The sequence below is a fragment of the Epinephelus moara genome, chromosome 10 (genome assembly GCF_006386435.1).
Source record: "Epinephelus moara isolate mb chromosome 10, YSFRI_EMoa_1.0, whole genome shotgun sequence".
NCBI lineage: Eukaryota > Metazoa > Chordata > Actinopteri > Perciformes > Serranidae > Epinephelus > Epinephelus moara.
This window is the reverse complement of record NC_065515.1, coordinates 44374943-44400264: the sequence shown is the minus strand read 5'-3', so window position 1 is coordinate 44400264 and position 25322 is coordinate 44374943. Positions and strand designations below refer to the sequence as shown.

Sequence of the window (25322 nt, the reverse complement as noted above, 5' to 3'; positions counted from 1 at the left end):
CTGCGGTACCAAATACCAGACAAGGGGAGAGAGAGTGGTGACAGATAAATAACTCCAGGGGAGAGAAGCAAGAGAGAATATTTCAAATTTTTGCAACACATAGAACAATAAAACACATTAGACTCAATGTGCAAGGTTTCTGTGTGTTAGTTAGTGTGTTTCTGTCCTTCTGAACTGCGGGACCCAGTCACCCCAAGTAGATGCTCTAGTCCTGCTGGCACTGCCACTGCTGGGATAGGACAGGCATCCTCTCAGGGAGGGGGTGCGAGATTATGAATAATTTTAAACATCAGGCATGCATCAGAGTAAAATAAGAAGTTATCAAAGTCAAGAAAATTATATTTTTTCAGGATATTACAGTGATGATGATTTATCTATTACTTTTAGGATTTGTTTATAAAGTGAGTACATGGGCTTCAGTGTAGTCACACCGGCCTGTGACCAAGTTGATGGGGAAAGATCATAGTATGTACAAAAAGTTTTGAGGTCGACAGAGACAACTGGTGCCTGATGCTCTTAAAATTATTCAGATTAAACTTAACATTTCTGATGACCCTACGAACTTGTTTTTTGAAGGACAAGTTTGTGTCAATTACAATGCCTAGATATTTAACATGTGTCACACATTTGATGACCTTACCATTAATTAAAATATCAGGGTTAACTGAATTATTGATTCTCGCTGTGAAATACATACAAACTGTTTTGTTTATATTGAGGGTTAAGCATGAATTTGCGAGCCAGTCTGACACCTTGCTCATTGCAGCTCTCAGCTTGGTTGCAGCATCCTCTTTAGATCTTGCATGGGTGAAAATCACAGTATCATCAGCATGCATTTGGGTGGTAACATCTGGACATACTTAAGGAAGATCATTAATATATATACTAAATAAGATTGGTCCTAAAACATACCCTTGGGGGACCCCTACTGTACAATTAGCAAATGAGGAACACATACACACACTTTTGTACATTGTTTCCTCTGATTTAAGTAGGACTCCAGCCAGGTCAAGGTACTGACAGACAAATTGAATTTAGAAAGTTTAGAAAGTAAAATGTTATAGTTAACTGTGTCAAATGCCTTCTTAAAATCTAAAAACACAGCTCCAACAACACCACCTTTATCGGGATAACTTTTGATTTGTTCAACAAAAAAACAATTTTCTGTTTCTGCTGAACGATGCTTTTGGAAACCAAATTGCATTGGGTGTAGAGTAAGTTCACCTTCATTTAAATGACAGACTAACTGATGACATAGTGGAATAGTCCTTTCACCAGATTTAAAAACTGGAGTCACTACTGCAGTCTTCCAGGAAGAAGGAAAATATGAATTTGTTATTGAGAAATTTATCAGATGAGTTAAAGGCTTACACAGTATTGATTTATAGTTTTTAAAGAACCTTGCATCAATATCAAAGACATCAGTCCGTGTATCATTAGTTCATTCCATTTTCAATTTAAAATCAAAAATCAAAAAAACGAAAAAACTGTTTTTCATTATTTGTTTAATAATCAAATTCAAAAATACAAAAAAACAGTTTGTTTTTCTTATTTTTGATTTTATGCTCACATCAAAAATAGCAAATCGAAAAATGGGCCACAATTGAAATTTGATTTTGATTTTTCATTTGATCCAACTTGCGTGACCCAGAACTAATTTCTACGGAAGCGCATTGCATTCACTGGATAAAAAAAACCAAACATCTACAACCTAACGTTACAGCAGCCTACAAGCATGCTGTGTCAATAAATCAGCTCAGACACTGTTAGAAATGTAGTATTTAGCCTAATAACATCATGCTACAGCAGCAATAACATCAGGTTTAGTCAAATGGCTCTAGCTTTCCCGGTAAATGTCAAAAACTCTGGACACATTTTCCCTGTATGTTGGCATGATAATGGCCGCATTTCCCAGATCGCTCTTAGCTTAAGAAGATCTTTCACTAAGAAGAAGTTGTTAGATCGAGCTGACCCACTCCAGACCGTCATATGTAACTTCATTGTTTATGCTGCTCAGAAGCACACAAAAAATGCATTTTTGAGTAATTTCTGAGAAATTATGATAAAATAAAAAAATATTACAGACTATAGAACAGGACTGACAACGTCTCCAATGTCTCATGCCAATTAATTAACACTATTTGTCGGCTTTTTATAATGCCTTTTTTTTTTTTTTGCTGCTGCGCTGCTGCTGCGCCATGTCTCCAGTTGAAAGTGGTGATTTGCTAAATACATTCTACAATAATAAATTAGATTAACTNTGAATGAATGAATGAACATTGGAAGCGGTTCAGCCGCAGTCCCGCTGGCTGGCGCGGTCACTGTTGCGATTATTGACCGTATGAATGGTTTTGTTTTCAAATAAATATTTGGAAACGAAAATGTATGCTTTGGTGTACTTTTACAGAGTTTTGCAATATGTATAGCCTACCTGTATGTATCAAAATGTATAATTTTCAGCAGCGGTCTGTGTGACCGCTGCCGCAGTCGGAGGTATAAATGCTCAGAAGTCTAGTGTGTTTCATTTTTGTAACTTAAAGGCTTCAGAAAACATACAAGACACATTTTTAGGAAAAGTCATAGGAAGAGAAGCTTATAGGTCTTATCTAAACAGAGTTATTTGCATTATAAAAACCCAAACGGTCTGTCAGACCGTCGTGGCAGTTCTAGTGTTAACAGTCTTCTTAGCACCAAACATTCACAGATCCAGCTGCGGCAGGCACATTAATATTACTAAGCAAGGAGATGTTAAAACAGTGCGCGCGGTATATATTTTGATCTATTTTATACTTCAGATTTATATTGTTTGGCATTAATTGGTGACAGAAAAGAACGAATTTCATTCTGCAGGGAAACGCGTGTCCTTACTGTGCAAACTGAATCTTGAATCTATGTTTTATGAAGACCCTGTGTGCGCTCAGAGCTGTGGCACAAGTTACGCACCGAAATCTGGCGGAAGAAAAATAGCCTAATAATAAGACGAAAAATAAGTATGTGTGTGACTTATGCGCTGAGGAAGTGGTGGGTGATCGATGTGCCTGACATCGATTGATTTAGTTTCAGCACCGCGGTAGTGGCCAGCTCCTGTTAAGAGCTTCTGAAAGAGAGATCTCAAGTAAAATTTTAAATGGATGCAGAAAGTGAAAAGAAAGCAATAGCCTAATTTAAAAAGTTGCCTCTATTGAAAATGCATTTAATCTCTGATTCAATTTGAAAGCTATTTCTCAAGACAAGTTCTGTAATTACCTTGTCCGCTTTCATTCTGTTTATATCTTAACAGGAGCTGGCCACTACCGCGGTGCTGAAACTAAATCAATTGATGTCAGGCAAATCGATTGCCCACCACTTAATCAGCGCATAAGTCACACACATACTTATTTTTCTTCCGCCAGATTTCGGTGCATAACTTGTGCCACAGCTCTGATCGCACATAGGGTCTTCATAAAAAATAGATTCAAGATTCAAAATGCACAGTAAGGACACGTTTTTCCCTGCAGAATGAAATCTTTTCTGTCACCAATTAATGCTAAACAATATAAATCTGAAGTATGAAATAGATCAAAATATATATGTTGCGCACTGTTGTAACATCTCCTTGTTTAGTGTATAATTTACAATATATACACATTATAATAAAGATATATAAGGTGTCTAATTTTTTTTTTATCCAGTGAATGCAATGCGCTTCCGTAGAAAATAGTTCCGGGTCACACAAGTTGGATCAAATGAAAAATCAAAATCAAATTTCAAGTCACACAAGTTGGATCAAATGAAAAATCAAAATCAAATTTCAATCGTGGCCCATTTTTCGATTTGGTATTTTTGATGTGAGCATAAAATCAAAAATAAGAAAAACAAACCGTTTTTTGTATTTTTGAATTTGATTATTAAACAAATAGTGAAAAAACAAACCATTTTTTCATTTTTGATTTTAAATTGAAAACACAGACCGACATCCTTAGACTTTGATGCTTTTAAGCAATCAAGCACTTTACATTACTGTAGATTCTGAGACGTTTTCAATTGTGAAAACAGGAGATTCATTATTTGCAGGTTCAAGAGCTCTTGATCTTACATCAAAATTCTTGGCCAAACACTGTACTGAATCCACAAAGAATGAATTAAAGATTGTAGCTATTTGTTCTTTATCTTCAATCACTTTTGACTGTTCCTGTATTGCCCAATTTTGAATTGATTTTCCCTCCTTTGTGATTTTATTGATATTTTCCCAAATTAATTTACTATTTCCTTTAGACTCATTGATTAGTTTAATAAAATAATCAGCTTTGGCCAGTCTCAGTTCTTTTACTACTTTGTTTCGCAATTCCTGAAATTTTCTCTTATCATGTGGTAATCCAGATTTAAGAGCTGCCTTTAATTTATCCTCAAATGAGCTAACTAAGTTTTTGGGTATAACAATGAAAAATCTTTTACCCTCTTGTCTGTATAAGAATTGATGTTTTGTCAGTTTTCTTACAATTAAGGTCAGATTATGATCTGACATACCAGTCACCAGATTAAAAGATTTTGTGATTCTTTCAGGTTTGTTACTAAAAATAAGATCTATGTGTTTGTGATAATTGAGTAACCCTGGTTGGGCCTTGAATTATTTGTGTGAGATTATACTGATGTGATATACTTTTGAGTTTTTTCCTGTTTGCTTTCTCAGCCCAATTTATATTAAAATCACCCAATACAATGAACTCAGTTTTGGTACCAATTTCCTTTAATAAGGATTTCAGTTTATCATAGAAAGTGTTATTAGAGTTAGGGGGTCGGTACAGACCAGCATTAGTGAAAGACATTTGAGGGGACAATATAATAGAGACGGCAAAGCTTTCCATGTCTTGTAAAGAATTGAGATATACTTCTTCACATTTAAAATGATCTCAAACATACATGAGGACTCCTCCTCCTCTGCCTAATTTCCTATCTTTTCTAAAAACATGATACCGAGATATAGCAAAAGTAGTCCTTGGTGATGACTCAGTTAACCATGATTCTGAAAGGAAAAGAAAGTCCAAGTTCGATTCAGTCAGCAAACTTTCAAGCTGCTCAGTCTTTGACATAATGCTTCTAATATTCAAATGTCCACCAAGCAATCCTTTTGACTTTTTTCTTTTGTCTTTTGACTTTAGCCTGATTTACTGGTTGAAAGAGTTCAAATTTCCTCTTTACTGTTGTTATATGTAGCCTGGTCATAAAATGAGACGACCTGACACAGAAACTACTTTTTGTGGGTCTTTACTCCCGACTGCCAGAAATCAGCAGCTTTAATTTATTTAATTTTGGAGACAACAGACAAAACAAAAAAAAAACAGCTTTGGGCTTGTTTTTCTAACATAAAGCAAATATGTCTCACCACACTTTCCCTAACAAGAGCTTAATGCCGTCTCTCAACGCTAAACCATTTTAACAACAGTGTCAGCAACATCAAAAAGTGCTATCAAGGCAACAATGGTATCCAAAGACAACAGTAGTGGCTCAGTCCTGAGTAAAAGTAAATAAAAAAAATAAACACAAATAAATACTCTTCTTGAGCCACATAACACACAGTCACTTTACATGAAAAGGTGTTAATTCACAGTCAAAAATATTCATGAACAACATATTATTTTTTACGCAAACTCCTATAAATTGTTCAAATCATGTAATCAAACTCACTCTCACTCTGACGTGCTGCTTGCGCGCCAAACACACCCGGAAGCAAATCACGGCTTTCTCCTGTGCTTTTTCTCCCCTCTAATTCGGTCAGGAACATACACAATACACAGTCGGTTGAAATAATCAGCATACAAGGACATGACCACATCTATCATACATGTGTACATTAACAGCACTCACGCTGTCCCGCTGTTCAGTTTTCCCTAGGCGCAGTGGGGTTCACACACACACATTTAGGACACATTCGGCGGACCTACAGACATCGGCAAAAATACAAAATTATCCTCCATCAGTTATAGGCTACAGCATAGTTACACTCTTATCCATAGGTACAAGTGACTATTTCTGTATCTTAGCTGTGTTTACCTGGATATTTCCTTATAAAAGTGCAGGAACACACACACACACAAACTACCGGTAACCTCCCAACTTTCTTGTTCTAAAGTCCCGCGACAGCTACGCCAGCTACGAGATCTGCCAGGAAGCAGCTCTTAAAGCGACAGTGTCACCTCAGCAGGATAACCAGTTTCCTACATATGAAATGATGTGACAGATAAAATAGGATGAAAACAAAAATAAATAGTCACTATAACACTTCAGCATCAGTTATGCAACGGGAACAGCTCAAAACACTGTCTGCCTATAGTTCACCTGGCTACATATATTTAAATGTTTTTTGTGTGTATAGTCACTCGGGTTAAGTATTGCATTTTGTGGGGTTTTCACATAGGCATGATACACGGCCAGTCATCGTTATTGTTTAATGGTGCCCGGCGGTTTCAGGGGAAAAGCAGCAGGACAACAATGAAAGTTAGGGGGCAGAAGTCCAAGTAGGGTGGGCGGGAGTGGTGGTGGATCCACTGACTTACACCCAGGAGGCCGGTGTTTGTTTCCCGTGTGATTGTAAAAAGCCAAACCCTGTTCTTTTTTCCTATACCCAACCACTTGCTTTTGTTGTCTTAACCCAACCATGTGCATGTGTTGGCAAAACGTAACCACACGTTGTTAAAGCAAAAAACAAACATCAGTTTCACAGTTTTGTACTGATGTAGTATTTATTTTGAAAGAGACTGAATGCAAAGTGTACATTTCCTGTGAAAATGGATAAATATGGAAAGTTCATAACCAAACGTTGATATGTGACGAAGTCGGAATGAGAATGTTGGGCAATTAGTCCAGCAGTTTTTGAGATATTTCAGTACAAGCCAAAAATGTCAGCCTGCTGCTGGGGTGAGATGAGAATTCAGGGGATCATCTGTATCACATTAGCAGTGATGCTGAATTTACCACAAGTAGTTCCTGTCTGTACTGTAACCAAAGACAGCAATCACTATCAGGATTACCTTTAATGCCAAAAAAAGTCTAAATCTGATGAACATGAGAAGATGTGCTTAAAACCATGACTGTTGCTGTCTGTCCTTAGCAGCATAGACAGAGGTGTGGAATGGGATTTTTAGCCCATGGTTTTATAATTTTTTATATATAATTTGTTAGGACTGGCATTTGACTGCATTAAGTGTTTCAGATTATGTGAGCCTGGTAGGAGCCTTTCTCTTTCAGAATATGTTCCACTAGTTAAATTGCATTGCCCTCGCTCTCGTCCTCACAGAATCATGACAAGTAATTCCATAGATGGATCAGTCATGCAGTGTACTTACATAAGAGGTGGATTTTACTATGTTTGAATTTCAAGGAGGGATCCTCACAAGATCAAGGTTGTTGGATGAGCAGGGGAATCTCACACCGCAGGGTCCAGGCTTAAGAACATATCCAGTGACTGCCTAAGGACTTAACTGGTATCATCCACTTATTGTTTCCTCTCTTTGTCACAGAGGACCAGATCCCTCATAACTTCCCCACCATAGACATGGGGCCCCAGCTTAAGGTCGTAGAGAGAACCCGTACTGCTACGATGCTGTGTGCAGCCAGCGGCAACCCTGACCCAGAGATTTACTGGTTCAAGGACTTCCTGCCTGTAGACATCAGCAGCAGCAACGGGCGCATAAAACAGCTGCGTTCAGGTAAAGTACTCATCTCAACATATTCACACACAGCGTGCAGTTCGCTTTACCTCCAGATGTTGGTAAGTGAAGTAATTGACCTTTGATACCTTGTAGGCTTTGGTCATATATGCAGCTCTTGGAAAAAGGCAAACATAGCAGAGAACATTTAGTGTACAAAATCATGACCCCTACGAAACCCTCATCATGTTTTTATGCTGCACATGAGATCATACACTCACTTGACAGGTTGAGAGGTATCAGTTCACAAAAAATGAATGATATCTCTAAGATCAAAATAACAACGATCAGATGAATTGTAAAGGATCTCAAGGTTGGTGTTGCTTTTAATTTTCTGAAAGTAAACCACACAGTAAGCTTATTATGGGCATGAAAGCTGGATATTGTAGACTGCAGTAATTGCCTGAGTGGCACCTGTATTGGATGAGTGGCATGCCAACAGTGCTTAACACTCCACGGACAGTGATAAATGTTCAAACTGAAGCAGCCATGTGACGATGCTCTGTAAGGAGGTGGCCAGGATCCAGAGGGGCAGATAGGGAATCTATCCTCATGAAAGCAGCCCCAGCAGCTGGCGGCAGAGCTGGATAGCTGCTGGCTGATTAACTGAGCTCTATACACCCTGTCAGTTGCCCTCTCTCTCACTTTCTGTGAGAAAATAGAAATGCTTGCCCCTTGCCAAAAGTTGCAAGCACCTACACAACACTGGGCAGCTGTCCAAGGCCAAACTATCTTGCCAGGCCTTCCAACAGGAAATAGAGCCAGATTTTTCATCACTAAGGGGCTGGGGCCCCTCCTATGACTGTTCCCATCTCAGCACAGGCAGAGAAGAAAGGCTGAGAGACAGGGTCTAGGATATTAACTTTGAAGTCCACTGTGAGGATTTTCCAAGTCACAGTCTGGCCCTTATGTAAGGATAAACACGCCATGTATTATTAACCAAATAGCATGGCAATTTGTTTCAGGGCCACATCGTCACATGCAGTCTAACAGCAGCAATGCACAGATGGCTGACTTCATTTAATGAAAAAGCTGAAGTTGTGAAGTTCTGTGTCACACAAGACAAGTGAAATATATGTGTAAAGTCAGCACTTCATAAGTATTCAATTTATTTATTTCAATAGAATTGATCATATACAGGAGTAATTTGATTTGCTCATGAATTAGTCAGTCCTATTACATGACTTTAACCCATTAAGAAACACTAATAGCTTCATATTCAGTTTGGGACCTTTGCTCTCTTCCTATCACTGACTGACAGTAATTACAACTAAAGTTTGTCCATCAAAGAGGGATGTGAACGACACCAGCAATCGACTGTCTGGATGCTGGACCAGTGAGCACTGTGACTGCTGGTCCCGGCATCTCAACGCCAGGGGGGACTTGGAAAGAAGAAGATTAAAGTGACAGGACAAAGCTCTTCTGTGGTAAACAAGACACAAGTGAAACAGATTCTCAAACACAGTGTTTGCTGTGTGTTTGAACTAGCTGAAACACCACCAGTCACTGAAAACTATTCATATTAAAGATTTTTCTTTTTTTTTTAATGCAGAAAGCAGAAAACTTCAGTGTCCAATGTGTGGACAAGGCTAGACAAAAATTCCCCAGCTGAATTATTTTGCAGTCTTTGGCTATTTAAGTACTCCACTGATGTAGTATTGCAACTTCAGAATGTTAGGACACTAGCAAGAGATACTATTTAAAAAAAGAAAAAAAAAGGTCAAAATAGAAGCAGATATTCCGACTTTTATTTCCTACTTTTTCTTAAGCTTGGTGTTAGATGCAGCCATCCAGAATATTCCCTCCCAACCAAAGACATTTCGGCTACCAGCCGGCGGCCATTCAGTTTCCAGACAGTGAGTCTTTAGTTAACAATAAACATTATATTGTTGAAATGGTGGTTGCTATCAATGCTACTATATCATCACTTGCTCATTATCTGAATTGGGTGTTTATGTTTACATTGACATGAGTATCCTTGTTTTGAGGCTTATCCTGGTTTTGATCATATTCGGGAGGTGATGTTTACATGGAGTACAAAGAAATTGTGTTATTCATATCCATGTATCGATTGACAGATTACTGCATGCTATTTGTGCCGGTGCTGTTATGTTTACAAAAACAAACTGGCAATAGGGTATGACAGCGACAGGAACTTCACTGTACATTTCCTACCGCTTGACAACTTAGCTAAAAGATGCCGACACTGAGGAAAAAAACATTATGTGGACACAGACCCTTAGAAGGAAACTTTATGAACTTTGTGATACTGTGTCTACAACATATTTGTTATTAAATGTGCCTTGCTGTAAATTTTGTAAATGTAATACCTTAAGTTATTTTTTTCTTTGTATATAAAACCTTGTGTCAGCTTGTCCTGGTCTGTTAAGGTATCACTGTAGATAAAGTCAGTTGCTAAAATGAACACCACACAGTGAGTTATTTTTTACTGTATATTAATAATTTTCCACCTGTATGGCTTTCATTGGCATGCACTCTTATTGAATAACACATCTCTTTTAGCTTTCATTGACAAACTAGAAGGTAATGCATTTAGTAACTCCATTAGCCATCTCACTACCGTAGGTAACTTAACATAAAAACAATCTGTATAAGGCTTTTACAAAATGCTTCAGCATAATATTGTCACAACCTGATCACCATGATATGATCCTGATTTGACAATAATCATTAAATGAATGCTCTGTGTGGAAAGCATGCTCACTCTTCTAAAATAAAATAAAAACAGCAGAATTCTCATCTGATTTTAGGTGCAGTAATCTGCCTCATCTTCCATATCATTCAATACGTTTGCACAGCTACAGTTATAGCTCAACTAGGCCATCAACTGGACTACTGTCCTTGTCCCACTCTACAAGCACGTAAAGGGGAATCAATTTATTGACCAAAGTAAGTCAGCCTCCGCTACATTAGGTGGCGATACACCCCCTTTCAGCTTGTCAGTATTGGACCGTTTTCTGGTTGACCTATTACGTTACAGGTCAAACAGTCGACAAACGAGTTAGCTACGGTTAGCTAGCTGCAAACTGGCTCCATGGTAGACAACTTTACAGCTCTGTACATTTCATCCATCCAAAATGGATGTACTCTGGATGTAGATTTCGCCATGTTGTTACCCACTTCCTGATCTGACACGCATTTAATGATTTTGACTTTCAGGTCAAAGCATGGGGTTGAAACTGTGGAGCATGCGCGGTGCGACGAGGCCAATTTGGGTCCGATTGACTGTTTACATGCATGAGTAATTCAACACCCAATCACATTATCAGGTTGTGTTAGTCAGACTTTGAGAAATTAGATTTAGTATGATTTCAGTTGGACTAACATGTTTACATGTATTTCAAAAGTCTTAGTGAACGCCAATGTTCTTTGGCCTCAGTCTGCTTGATACTGAGCAGGGCCTTTTGTGCAGTGTCACTAAGCAGTTCAATGTTCTCCCCCTGCTGGTTAATAGTGGCCACTACAGCCACAGAGGAGTCAGTTATGAGCTCATCAGTGATGGGCATATCAACCTCACACACACAAAGATGATAGCAGGCTAACATGCAAGGTGCTGGCCAACCATCAGGAGTAATTTGGGTATCAGTGTCCTACCTATAGACACTGCAACATGTGGACAGGAAGAGCTGGGTAAAAGCCAACCCTGTGATCCATGTGATGGGATTTTGTTTTGAGTTCCTTTGTTTTTCTTGGTAAAAGGTAAAATGGACAAAAGCTGGATGCAACTGGTGCATTTCACACCATGTTGATACTCATGTTCAAAGTTGCTGTGACTCAACAAACACATGAGGACTGCAAATATATTACTACATTTTTCTTTGATTGACACTACTACAGAAAAAAAATCCTCCCAATTCAGACGTTGTGAAAATATAATAAAATCCTATTATTCTTCACAATGAAACTCCAAAACCTGTCATGACACCCTGATTTCATGGTGAAATGCTGTGGACTTCTTCTAGCTGTGAGGACTTCTTCAAGCTGTGAGGAACCCGTGGTGGGAAGTCATGGCAGGTCTAAGTATTGCCCAGCCCAGCCCACTGAAAGCTGCTGATGTCCCCCTCATCAAACCCCAGGGGCCACACAGCTTTATGACCCCCCCCCCCCCCCACACACACACACACACACTCTTCTCTATCTTTCATCATCTATCTGACACTTTACTGGCATCTGCATTATAACCATCACTCTCTCTTCAATTTGATGCATATAAACTGACATTCCCAAAAGGTGCCACTCCCTAAAGATTACTTACACCAGGTTTATGATAGGTTAAAGAGACCAAGAACTTCCCTCGGCTATAATTACAACTGCTGCCAGTAAATTTACTCAACTGTAGCTAATTAAAGTTAATTCTGTAAGATTATATATTTCAGAACAACAGCCTGGAGTTCTTATATAATTTGATAATCATAATGTGCTCTCTGAATGCCACTGTCTGCATCATTTAGATGGAAGCTAACTCTATGTAACTTTAATGTTAAAAACGTAGACTTTTTTTTTTTATTGTAAAAACACCAAAGGGTTGGGTCTTGCTTCTCATAAATGATCAAGGTAATTGCCTCACATTTGAGTTGGTTGTGGAAGTGTTGATTATTTAAACTTTTCTCAGAAAGTCTGTAAAAAATGAAATGATACAATAACCATGAGGCGTTGCAGCTGTTACCATGGAGAAGAGGCCAGTCAGAGTTAGGGTTAAAACACTCGTCTGTGCAATCAAGAGCGAAAACTGGGCTTTAGTTGCTGAATTTATCCAACATTGAACCAGAATTCAAAAGTAAACTGATTTAAGCTGCAGGTTGTCTCATCAATTTCCTCAACACACTCAACCCAAAATGCACCTAGGGAGTCATAGGTCAGTTGTTCCCCAAACTATTTATGTACACAAGCTTGTACCTTGGCTTTTTATAAAAAAAAAAGAAAAGAAAAAAAAAACAGAAAGAAATGATAATATTCTGTAGATGTTCATCTTTTGTAAGGACATTTAACAAGGGGAGTTCAATGCCCATCAAGGTTAGAATCTCAAACCTCAGAGAACTAGTAGCAATGAAGGCCCCCTGCTGCATCACCTGACATTGCTGTTTCTCTGCCAAAAAGTTGCACATGAACACATCGCAAAGACTTAAGCTGACTGCAAACTAGCATCTATGTTCTGCAACTGCTTAAGAGAAAATAGCTCTCCACACCAGCAGACGGCGGTAGTCTGTATTCATCATTCAAAAAGGGAAACAGAAAGGCCATCCTTACACTGGTTAGCCAGTTAGCACATTAAATGGTAAATGGACCTGCAGTTGTATAGCCCCTTTCTAGTCATCTGACCACTCAAAGCTGAACCACTTTCCCCCATTCACACACATATTCACACACTGCTGGCTGAGACTGCCATACAAGGTGCCACCTGCTACTCAGATTTTAACACACACACACACACACACACACACACACACCAATGGTACAGCCATCGGGAGCAACTCGGGGTTCAGTATCTTAATACTTCGACATACGGACTGGAGGAGCCAGGGATCGACCGCTGATCTTCCAATTAGAGGACGACCTGCTCTACCTCCTGAGCCACAGCTGCCTTTTAACAACACAATACAATGTAGAAAGAACAGAGCATATTCACCGTGCACCAGTGAACAATAAAACAAACCATCAAGAAACGTTCTTTGAAAGAGATCAATGGTAATCTGACCTCATGCAACAAGTTTTGGTCTCACTCCCTCTCGACCTTTGCTGTTTTTCTACTTTCCTCTTGTCCGTCATTCTTCTCATGCGCTGAGCTGAAGTGCCAGTCAGCATGATTTCATTCACCGTCAGACTGTGCCGTTGCCAAGCCAACATGCTGAATCAGCCCAAAAAAAAGCCAACAGGGGCTGACAAGGGGCAACCGTGTGGGACACACAACACCGACTAGGGGCGACAGACGCTCACTGACAGCCCAACATTGACTGACAGCCAACTGTCCGCTTGGCCAACCCAGTCTCACTCTGAAGTCATCGAATAGCAGCACTTGGTCAGTGACTTCAGGTGTCACACACCAACAAAAAAAGCTGTCCTTTCATGTTAGCATGATTTGTGGCCGGTTGCCATTATTGTTTAATGGTTCCCGCCCGGCAGCATCAAGGGGAAACGCAGCGGGACAACAACATAAATTAAGGGGGCAGAGGTATGAGTAGGGCAGGCAGGAGAGGTGGTGGATGGGTCCAACAACCACCGACTTGCAGCTGGGAGGCTGGTGTTTGCTTCCTGTAAGATTGTAAAGCCAAACCCTTTTCTGTTTTTCTGAACCTAATCACATGCAAGGTAAAAAACATCAATCCTGCTGTACCGACATAGTGCTTTTTTTTCAAACAGACTGTATGCAAACATTTACTGTAAGCAGAAGTGTATTTTGAAATCAGACAATGCACATCACAAGCTGAAGTTGAAACTGCATCCCAGACGAGAGGCTGCTCACTGCAGACCAGGTCCAGCCCCCCCTCTGGACAGCTCAACCTCTCTGGACCTAGTGAGTGCCCCGCCCACTCCTCTGTACTTCCATGCTGCCACCAAGATATAGGCTGTTTGTGAATTAATTTCAGTCATATCAGATTAATTAATTAAATCACATTTGACCTAGGTTACCTAGTTTTATATATGGAAAACCACATCTCAACCGAGAAAGTCTGCTAATGCAGAGCTTTCTAAGCTAAGTTTAGATAAAAACTAAGCTAGTAGCAAGGTTAGCATATTTTACAAGTCCCTGCTGGCCGGCCTCGAAAAGCCTGCCGGCCTCCTGCCTGCCTGCTCTCCTGCCTGCCAACCAAAAAAAGCGAGCAGGGAGCTGGCCTCGGTCCAGCGGGGAGAGGGGCTCGGTCTGCATCCGCGGGGAGAGGGGAGAGGGGCTCGGTCCACAGAGGCTGGCTAAAAAAGCGTGGTCAAGCGGGGAGCCAGCCTCGGTCAAGCAGGGAGAGGGGCTCGGTCCGCAGTGCTGCTGTCCCCCTTGCTTTCTCCCCGCTCCCGCAGCCAACAGGAGAGCCGGGTCTCCCACTCTTTCGGATAAATATTTTAAACTTATTTGTCTTCAGGATCTCTTCGTCTGTCTGTTCTGCTTTGTGTGTGTATATATACTGTATGTATGTAGCAAAATATACCGCAAAATGGGAAATTGAACCCTGATCTCTCCATTCACAGGCAACTGAATAGACCACTCAGACAACAGTCACAGCGCTTTATAATATATTGCCATGCAGTTATTTATAGAGTCAACATACGGCGACACGAATGACTTTTGAAATATTTATCCGAAACAAACGTAGCAGGATTTATTAACACAGCTGAACAAGATTTGATATTGATTTGATTTGATGATCTTTATTTCAAACATAAAAGAACAAAGTTTTAAAAGAGAAAGAAAACATATCAATATAACAGCTGAACAAGAATTTCAGAAAATAATTAATTCATCAGTTCAAACCATGGATGTTTTATAACAGTGGTTCCCAACCTGGTGGACCTGGTCCAGCTTCACCCATTGGACTTGGAGGCCCATTGGCTCTACAGTGAGCACCACTTGTCCCAGACTGCAACAACCAACGCACCATGGGTATCTTGTACCTCATAACTCGAGGTGGAAAGTCCAATCGTCGATATGTGATAAGGCTGGAGTGAGAATGTGTTGGCCAATCAGGGTGATTTCTTTCACCGACAGGCTCCACCGCAGTCAATTCAATGTGTTGAAACTGACAAAATATAGCCAACGAGGGCTGACAAGGGGCAATGGTGCAGAACAAACCGCACAGACTAGGGCAACAGATGCTCATCGACGGCCCAGCATTGACTGACGACCGACCATCGGCTTGGTATGTCAGAGCCTTAAAGCTATAGTTGGTAATCCTGTTCAGAAACACTTCTTGTTATATTGGGTGAAATGGTCCTTCCATCCTGAGAGTAGTCAATACACAATGTGTTCAGAAAAAGGAATGAAAAAAATCCGACCTCTGTGGCAGCTGCAGGCCTGTAAAAACTCTGACCAATCCCTGCCATTCGGTGCAAATGGAAAGAACCAATCAGATGCCTTCATGTCTTGTCCTGCCCGAGCCCCCCTCTGTCCCTCCCTCCCTCCTCCCTGCGTGCACTCATCCCATGTCATCGTTGCTGGAAATAATCATCACACTCCTTAGCAGAAATACTGAGTTAGCCTGAGTTTTCTGAAAAATGGCAGAGAAAATGCAGCCAAAAGTACCACTTCCAGCGTTACTTGTAACGGCTCGCCCCGCTAAACAGGCTGAGAAAAGAAAGTCGGAGGCAGAAAAGGCTGCGACAAAAAAGGCTTTCGATAAAGCAAGAGGACAAACCAGACGTCAACATCGGTGCAGCCTTTGAACAGTGGAGACAACTGAGGGAGCTGAAGGGCCTGAAAAGTGATGCAGAGGTTGCTGTCTTTCTGTTGGACAGGTAATTATTTGTCTGCTTCGGGGGGATTTGTTATTTTACTCAGCTCTCCTCTGCCCTGCTGAGTCTGACTCGTAATGCAGGATGCGCGTTCAAGGTTGTGGGGCCGTGGCTTTGGATGGAGTACTGATGGGAGGGGGAGGAGGGGGTGGAGCTTAGAGGAGGTGCCGCTTTCAAATCTTGCTAACTCTCCAACATTACCAACTATAGCTTTAAGGGGAAACCAAAAGAGCTCCTCCCAATTCACAACTCCATTTCAGACAAGTTGCGTTAAATTTCAAGATTAATTGGTACATTTTTCTGTATAAAAAATGTAATGTGAAATTGAAATATTAGTTTGCAATTAGATATTTTCCACTAATCGTTGAGTCCTAAATAGTACACAGGAAAAATGCTGGCAGAAGATCAGATGTCCCAAATGATATGACAGCTGTTATTAAAATACATCTACAATACACTAATTTTGGAGCTTGATAGTTAATTTAATTTAAATTTAATTTTTTAATCTTTAATTTATATACTTTATCAATCCCCCTGAGGGGAAATTCAATTTTTTTCACTCCGTTGTCATTAACACACAGGTCCGAAATACACACACATGCACAAACAGGACCTATACATGCACAAGTGGAGAGATGTCAGAGTGAGGGGGACAGGTGCCCCGAGCTGTTGGGGGGTTCGGTGCCTAGCTCAAGGGCACCTCGTCAGTGCCCAGGAGGTGAACTGGCACCTCTGGTCCGGACGGGGACTTGAACAGAGTACAGTTCTCCACTACTGAGGAAGCAACATCACAGTGTAGGTGACACAAGTGCAGGATTCTTTAAACTGCATCAGAGAGTAGGCAGCCTGTGTTCATATCTGCCTTGTCATGACAGGATGTAGGAGGAAAAAAAAAAGAACCAAAACAGGCCTGCTGTTAGTGAAAGAGGGTCACATGCTTGATAGTCAGGTGCTGTCAGGAAAAATAGCAGGTATGAAGAATAAGGAGCTTTATGATCATCACAGGATGGCAGCTCTGTGGAGCCAATGGCCAGGTGTATAGCACAAATTAGCACCATATGAAAGTAAATAAGCACATGCACGAATGACAGACTGGCAGTTGCAGCTGGGGCATAAATGAATACATTATTGAAATAATGTGCATTTTTCAAAGTTGTCATTTATTAAATTTATTAAGATAGAAAATTATCAGTTAATGTATTTCTCACAAACTGCTTACACTTTGACAGGGTGAAAATAGCAGTCACTCTTATCTCTGCTGTTTGTCCTCTCTTTGCTCTTCTGCCATTATTGTCTTTCTCTGTTACACCTTTTCTCTTCTCTCTATGCTAATGGTTATCTCTAATCTTATTTGCATTCAAATTACCTCACCAGGTGGTACACCAATCAGAGGTAAGAATGCTGGGTACAGAAAACGTCTGCCTTACCCCCTTTTCCTCTTCACTGCCCCCTTTTCTCATCGCCTTTGTCCTCCTTACATCTCATTGTGTCCCATTTCCAGCTCTCTGTCCACTATCTTTGCCTTCCAACATTCTTGCGTGTATGTTCTTGGTAGAGATTAAAACAAGCAACAAGTACACACTTGCTAGTGACAATCTTTTCAAATAAAATCACATATAATGACAATCATCCATGATGGTAGTTTACTTCGACAGCTTACCTACTGATGTTCCTACTGATTTACAGGCAGCAGTGGGCTAACATAGGGTTAGGACTATGCTAACATACCACTTACAATCAAGTCCAAAAATCAATGTGCAAACTTTGGATCAAAAAGTCATGTTGGAAAATTATGTCATAAGGAAACCAGGGTACACAAATGATGTCTACTAGCTAGCCAGTTTTAGTTGTGTTCACACCTGCTGTAAAATGTTTGGTGCAGTTTGTTCAGTCTGTCAAAATCAGCTATCCAGTACTGAAAATAACATGATTTTGCTTAATTTCATAGCATTTATTATATCCAACAATACTTACCATACACATACAGTATCTATATAAGTTTACACACACTACAAAGCCTCACTTTGAAATGAAGAGCTTACCATTACAGTGTGAATGCAGCACTGAATACAAAGGGTGCAGCCCATGTTTCTTTATAACCGACATTGCTATGAACAGCTTTGAAAGACAAACTGCTGCTGCATTACGATCAGTGCTGGGCAGTAATGCATTACAGTAATAATATTACTTTTTGCCATTAACAAGTAGTGTAACCAATTAATGATAAAATTTCAGTAATAATACACTGCTCAAAAAATAAAGGGAACAAATAAACATCACAGTGTAACTCAAAGTCAATCAAACTCCTGGGATATCAACCTGTCCAGTTAGGAAGCAATACTGATTGTGAATCAATCTCACCTGCTGTTGTGCAAATTGGACAGACAACTAGTGGAAAGAAGAGGCAATTACCAAGACAACCCCTATTTAGGAATGGTTTTGCAGGTGGTGGCCACAGACCATATCCCTCTCTGCGTCCTTTCTGGTTGATTCTTGGCTAGTTTTGCATTTTTCCAGTGCTCTCACCACTAGTGGTATCATGAGGCGGTATCTGCAACCCACAGAAGTTGCTCAGGTAGTGCAGCTACTCCAGGATGGCACATCCATACGCACAGTGGCCAGAAGGTTTGCTGTGTCTCCCAGCACAATGTCAAGAGCATGGAGGAGATACCAGGAGACAGGCCAGTATACCAGGAGAGGTTGAGGGGGCTGTAGGAGGGCAACAACCCAGCAGCAGGACCGCTATCTGCTTCTTTGTGCAAGGAGGAACAGGAGAAGCGCTGCCAGAGCCCTCCAAAATGACCTCCAGCAGGCCACTCTTGTGCATGTTTCTGCCCAAACTGTCAGAAACAGACTCCATGAGGGTAGCATGAGGGCCCGACGTCCACAAGTGGTGCTCGATTGACATTTGTAAGAGAACACCAAAATTGGCAGATTCGCCACTGGCGCCCTGTTCTCTTCCCAGATGAGAGCAGGTTCACACTGAGCACATGTGACAGACATGACAGAGTCTGGAGATGCCATGGAGAATGTTCTGCTGCCTGCAACATCCTCCAGCATGACTGGTTTGGTGATGGATCAGTGATGGTCTGGGGAGGCATATACTTGAAGGGTGGCACAGACCTCCATGTGCTAGCCAGAGGTACCCTGACTGCTGTTAGGTACCGGGATGAGATCCTCAGACCCATTGTCAGACCATATGCTGGTACAGTGGGCCCTGGGTTCCTTCTGATGCATGACAGTGCCTGGCCTCATGTGGCTGGAGTGTGTCAGCAGTTCCTGGATGACGAAGGCATTGATGCTGTTGATTGGCCCTCCCATTCCCCAGACCTGAATCCAATCAAGCACCTTTGGGACATCATGTATCGTAGCATCCACCGCCGCCACATCGCACCACAGACTGTCCAGGAGCTGACTGATGCCCTGATCCAGGTCTGGGAGGAGATCCCCCAAGAGACCATCCGTCGTCTCATCAGGAGCATTCCCAGACGTTGTAGGGAATGTATACAGGCATGTGGAGGCCATACACACTACTGAGCCACATTATGAGTTGTCCTTGGATCAGCCTGTGATCTGATTTTTCCACTTTGATTTTGGGTATGATTCTGAATCCAGTCCTAAATTAGTTAATGATTTTGGTTTCCAAGGATTATTCTTACATTATTTTGTTCTCAACGAATTACACTATGTAATCAATAAAGATTTTCATCTGGAATATTTCATTCATCGAGATCTGGGATGTGTGATTTAAGTGTTCCCTTTATTTTTTTGAGCAGTGTATTACAGTTGATCCAAAACCAAAGAACTTGTTACAAAATTACTTTTGTTATTACATCACTACTGACTTGAAATACAACATCACATCAGCGATCTCATTGTGCTGCTCAGGTACTCCACAAAGCAGCAAGCTAGTTTGGAAGATGGAAAAACTTGCCTTAGCCGATGGAAATATTCCCATTACTTTGATTTTGTCAGGAGGGAAGATGACAAGAACACTATTGCTGCAGGTAGTAGAACTAAAACTCTTTCCACTGTAAAAACTGTGTCCTCAAACCTCTGGTCTGAAACACCTCAGCTACTACGACCAACGGCACAACAACGTGAAGCTTTTCACCAAAGGTGAACCCTCCTTGACCACAGACGTTGGCTGGCTAAACAACCAGAACTGGATTTTACTCATGGACAATTGCAGGATACAAAAAAGTAATGAAGCTTGTGGCAGGATATGTTATGGATGAAATGTTGCTCCACGAGTGACCTACCATCTTTCAGGCAGAGCCTTGGGAAAATACCAGTCACAGATAACTGAAGACCCCCAAGTAGAAAAAAATAAATAATTTGCAAATGATCTAGCCTTAGCTACACTTGCTGTCGCATTTTGGGGAGAAACACAATTACCAATTTTATGGGGTGTAAGGAAAAAGTAATATAACGAGTAGCGTAACAAATTATTGTTGGCAGGGAGTAATAAGTAATATTGTTACTTTTGAAAACAGTAACAAGATGAGTGATATATTACATTTTTAAACTAGCGAGCCCAACACTGAGCTGTTCTCACAAACTGCTCATATGATATCCTACGAAAAGTAATGCACCCAAATTCATAAATATTCCACATATTTTGAAAGGCTGCGATCATGTGACCAATGTGCTGATGAGAATAGATAAGAAAGCTGTCCTGAGCAGTCTTCTTAAGAGGTTGGAGTGGTGGATGGGTCTCAAAAAAGCGGACTTTACCCACAGGACTTTCCCTTGGAGACTCATGCCTGGAACCATGTGAACTTTGAGTGAATTCTGAGTAATTTTAAGGTACGTCCTAACCATGTTTCTTTCTTAACCACACTTCCTTAGCTTTATGTTAATTACATACCTGTACGTTAAGGATGTAATGTCATTTGTGGGGCAGTAATTTGTAGAATATCATACGAACTGTTGTGCATGCATTTTTTGTAGGATATCATATGAACTGCTCACTGAGAATATGACCCTTCATGCATGGTATTGGGACAAATGTAACAACTATGGAAGAATGAGACAAGAGCATCTTAGGTTCTACTTGTTTACAAAAAGTGTGTTTTAAGGACGGTGTCTGACAGTTATATTAACTCCCCAAAACAATTGAAGGCATGGACCTAGGTCTGGATTCAGGTACTTGGGTCAAGACTGAAATCTGAACTGGGGCAAAATTGACTCTTTATGCAGTTTTGCTTGATGAAGTCAATCAAATCATTGTCTTGCATAATTACATAAATTGCCTGTACAAATTCCTTTGTCAACAGTTTAAATGATCAGCAGATGAATGGTAGCTTAGCCCTTGAATTCCCTCTAAATCCATGCTTTATAGGGGTCATAGTTTTACATTTCATAGGGAATTCAACCATAGAATTCTGCTACTCGGTCCTGTAGTTGATCTGCTTTGCTTTCACACTGTAAAGGAAATATACCAAGTCTGATGTGAAGTGGCCCCAGACCCAACTTTTCAGGTGGTCTCAGTCCATTTGTTTGGTCTGGACCAGAGTTTGATTGATGTTGAACTATCAGTCAGCCTTAACAAATCAAATCAAATGAGCAAACTGCACCAGACAGGTCAGGTGTGAATACACCCTAAACCAAACCATGTTAACATGTATTAATGTTTAGCCCAGCATCTTACTGTCAGTTCTCCCAGATTTCACTACCTAGATCATGCTAGTAAGCCAGGTCATGGAAGTAAGTCTGTTAGCATATGTAATAACTTACCTTCTGAATAATTAATGATCTGCAAAGCGCCTGTCATTCAGGTATAAAGGTTTGACATCCATCTGCACTCTATCCTTGGAAGCTGCAAAGAGAGGGAGCACATATTCCATTGTTGGTGGCTGAAGGACAGAGGACGTTTTATCAGTTTGTAGCATTTTGTAAGGGCTTTATAGGCCTCATCAGGAAGAAGTCACAGCTTCACACTCACATCCATCAGCATCCAATTGCAATCCTCAGGAGAGAATGAAGCAGTGTCTTCTATAAAGCCTCTGCCATGTAGAGGTGCTGAATCTGCAATGAGATAGACAATCATCACAAATTGAATGTTGGAGATAAATAAATATATTCAGCAGCTCCTGCACATACTGCTTCACACTTCAACACACAATAGTGTGAGGGTTGGTTTATGGTCTCCTGGACTGAATCTCAGTGGGAGAAAGTTAATATACACAGTTCTTTAATTCTTTAATTCCAATTTTGACATGATGTTCTGTGACATGTAGGGGAAAGGCTTACAGTTTGTGTGTGTGTGTGTGTGTGTGTGTGTGTGTGTGTGTGTGTGTGTGTGTGTGTGTGTGTGTGTGTGCGAAACAGAGAGACAGAGAGAGTAGTTTAAGGACATGCATCCCAGATGAAGGCTGTTGCTCCTCCATCTCTGGGCTCATCGTCTGCACCAGATCCACCAGGAATGTGGCTACATACACATTATTTGAACTGATCCCATCCCATGTTGCATTTCAGGATTATATTCTGAAATATGTACATTTGTAACATTTTGTTTCACACATTTCTTATTGTCCACTGCAAAACTGCATGATGTATGTCACATTCACAGACTATTTATAGTGTTCAGTCGCTAAAAATACATTCATGCTTTCTGTCTCAAACCTAACCTCTCTACTGACAACTGAATGTTTAATGTATGTATAAATGCTATGAAATTATTATGAAATGAATGGATTTAAATCAGGGTAATCATCATCATGGTAAATCAGGTAAGTTTCATCATTTATTTCCCAAAAATGAAAGCTGTTAATGAGATCTTTTGTATTCTCTGCTTTTAGAGCAGTCATAAGACATCTGATAGTATATATATATATATATATATGTATATATCTATATATCTATGTGTATACATACATATATAGCCTATATATATATATATATATATATAGATATATATATATATATATAGATATATAGATATATGTGTGCGTGTGTGTGTGTGTGTGTGTGTGTGTGTGTGTGTGTGTGTGTGTATGTATGTATGTATGTATGTATATATATATATATGAGGCATTCTACCGATTTTGTGCAAAGTGCTGTCCCTTAACAAAAAAACAACAAAAATTATATAATTGAGTATTCAGACAGAGATATTTACAAAGATTATGTTATGACCTATTTATATCCAGGACATTAAATGAAAAAGTGATAAGCTAAATATATACAAAATCACCATTTATAGGGTACTTTCTATTGGGAAGTAGCTGTCCCCAACCCTGACCTCTAAAATTCAATTCATGTAAATAACACTTAAAACATTTTTCATATTTTTTTCAAAAGTGTAATTTAAAACATCTTTGTGATTAAGTTTAAACAGAAGTTGAAAGATTTAGATGTATTGTGGGATTAATTTTTAAATTAAGAAACTATGCTAAAAAAATAGTGTCCCTTGTTTTCATGTCACTACCGAAACACAAGAGTTTTAATGCTCTGGTTGAGTCTGGATTTTAGCCACACCCCTGAATTTCTGAGAAGGGGGGTAGTACTGCACCCCCGTCCCACATGGCTGCATGGTAAGTCGCTGACTCCCATCATTTTTTAAATAAATGTCTTCCAAAGTCTGAAAATCAGTGTGTAACTTTTAAAACTGTCACTACCGAACACATGTTCTCTTCAATTATGTAAAAATTTGGGGGGTTTATGCAAAATATTATGTTTTTCTGTGTGAACAACTCTTCAAACATGTGCTTGTTAGCCATGTGACTGCTAGCATTCTTTAGTTATCCTGAAAAATAGCTAGGATTGTCACTACCGAAACAGTCACTACCGAAACCTATGGTAAAGTTTTGGTAGTGACATGATCATTTCGGTAGTGACAATATGGAATGGTCAGTAGTTAAACCCCATGATTTTGTGGTCCAAAGTCTTGCTCTTCTATGCTCTGCTCTACTCTGCTCTACTCTGCTCTACTCTACCCTGGTCTACTCTACTCTGCTTTACTCTATACTCTACTCTTCTCTACTCTACTCTGCTTTACTCTATTCTGCTCTACTCTGCTCTGTTCTGCTCTACCCTACTATACTTTGCTCTACTCTGCTCTACTCTATTCTGCTCTACTCTGCTCTGTTCTACTCTGCTCTACTTTGCTCTACTCTACTATACTATACTCTGCTCTGTTCTACTCTGCTCTACTCTACTTTACTATGCTCTACTCTGCTCTACTATACTCTTCTCTACTCTACTCTACTATGCTCTACTCTACTCTGTTCTGCTCTACTCTACTATACTCTACTCTACTCTACTCTATTCTGCTCTGCTCTACTCTGGTCTACTCTACTATATTCTGCTCTACTTTGCTCTACTCTGCTCTACTCTACTATACTCTGCTCTACTCTGCTCTGTTGTACTCTGCTCTACTTTGCTTTACTCTGGTCTGTTCTACTCTGCTCTACTATACTCTGCTCTACTCTACTCTATTCTGCTCTGCTCTACTCTGGTCTACTCTACTATATTCTGCTCGACTTTGCTCTACTGTACTATACTCTGCTCTGCTATACTCTATACTCTGTTCTACTCTGCTCTACTTTGCTCTACTCTGCTCTACTCTACTATACTCTGCTCTACTCTGCTCTGTTCTACTCTGCTCTACTTTGCTTTACTCTGGTCTGTTCTACTCTACTCTACTATGCTCTGCTCTACTCTGTTCTGCTCTGCTCTACTCTACTATACTCTGCTCTACTCTATAATCTACTCGACTCTGCTCTACTCGACTCTGCTCTACTCTACTATATTCTGCTCTACTCTATTCTGCTCTGCTTTGCTCTACTCTACTATACTCTGCTCTACTATACTCTGCTCTGCTATACTCTATACTCTGCTTTACTCTGGTCTACTCTACTCTACTCTGGTCTACTCTATAATCTACTCTACTCTTCTCTACTCTACTCTGCTCTACTCTATACTCTACTCTATTCTGCTCTACTCTGCTCTTCTCTACTCTGCTCTACTCTACTATACTCTGCTCTACTCTACTTTGCTCTACTCTATTCTGCTCTACTCTGCTCTACTCTACTATACTCTGCTCTGCTTTGCTCTATTCTACTATACTCTTCTCCACTCTACTCTACTATGCTCTGCTCTATTCTGCTCCGCTCTGCTCTGCTCTGCTCTCTCAAAAATTAAATTGTTTTATTGACCACAAAACATTTGTCTTTG

At 40.3% G+C, this 25322-nt stretch overlaps 1 protein-coding gene and 2 long non-coding RNA genes across 3 annotated transcripts in view; 1 reads left to right on the top strand and 2 right to left on the bottom strand.

Annotated features, from left to right (window-relative positions):
• LOC126396258 (uncharacterized) overlaps positions 1 to 6105 on the bottom strand; it is a 48131-nt gene extending 42026 nt beyond the window's left edge. The window contains exons 1-3 of the long non-coding RNA XR_007570554.1: positions 6031 to 6105; positions 5845 to 5917; positions 5665 to 5742 (exon numbers count right to left, since the gene is read on the bottom strand). This is a non-coding gene — a long non-coding RNA (uncharacterized LOC126396258). The remainder of the gene's footprint in view (positions 1 to 5664; positions 5743 to 5844; positions 5918 to 6030) is intronic.
• LOC126396256 (receptor-type tyrosine-protein phosphatase F-like) overlaps positions 1 to 25322 on the top strand; it is a 706276-nt gene that overhangs the window by 217286 nt on the left and 463668 nt on the right. The window contains exons 5-6 of the mRNA XM_050054194.1: positions 7497 to 7685; positions 17517 to 17534. Of these exons, the coding sequence (XP_049910151.1) occupies positions 7497 to 7685; positions 17517 to 17534 (207 nt within the window). The remainder of the gene's footprint in view (positions 1 to 7496; positions 7686 to 17516; positions 17535 to 25322) is intronic.
• On the bottom strand, positions 19662 to 22143 carry LOC126396259 (uncharacterized). The gene is made up of 3 exons (XR_007570555.1): positions 22090 to 22143; positions 21882 to 21963; positions 19662 to 19697 (listed from the first exon to the last, which is right to left on the bottom strand). It is a non-coding gene; the product is annotated as an uncharacterized LOC126396259 (long non-coding RNA).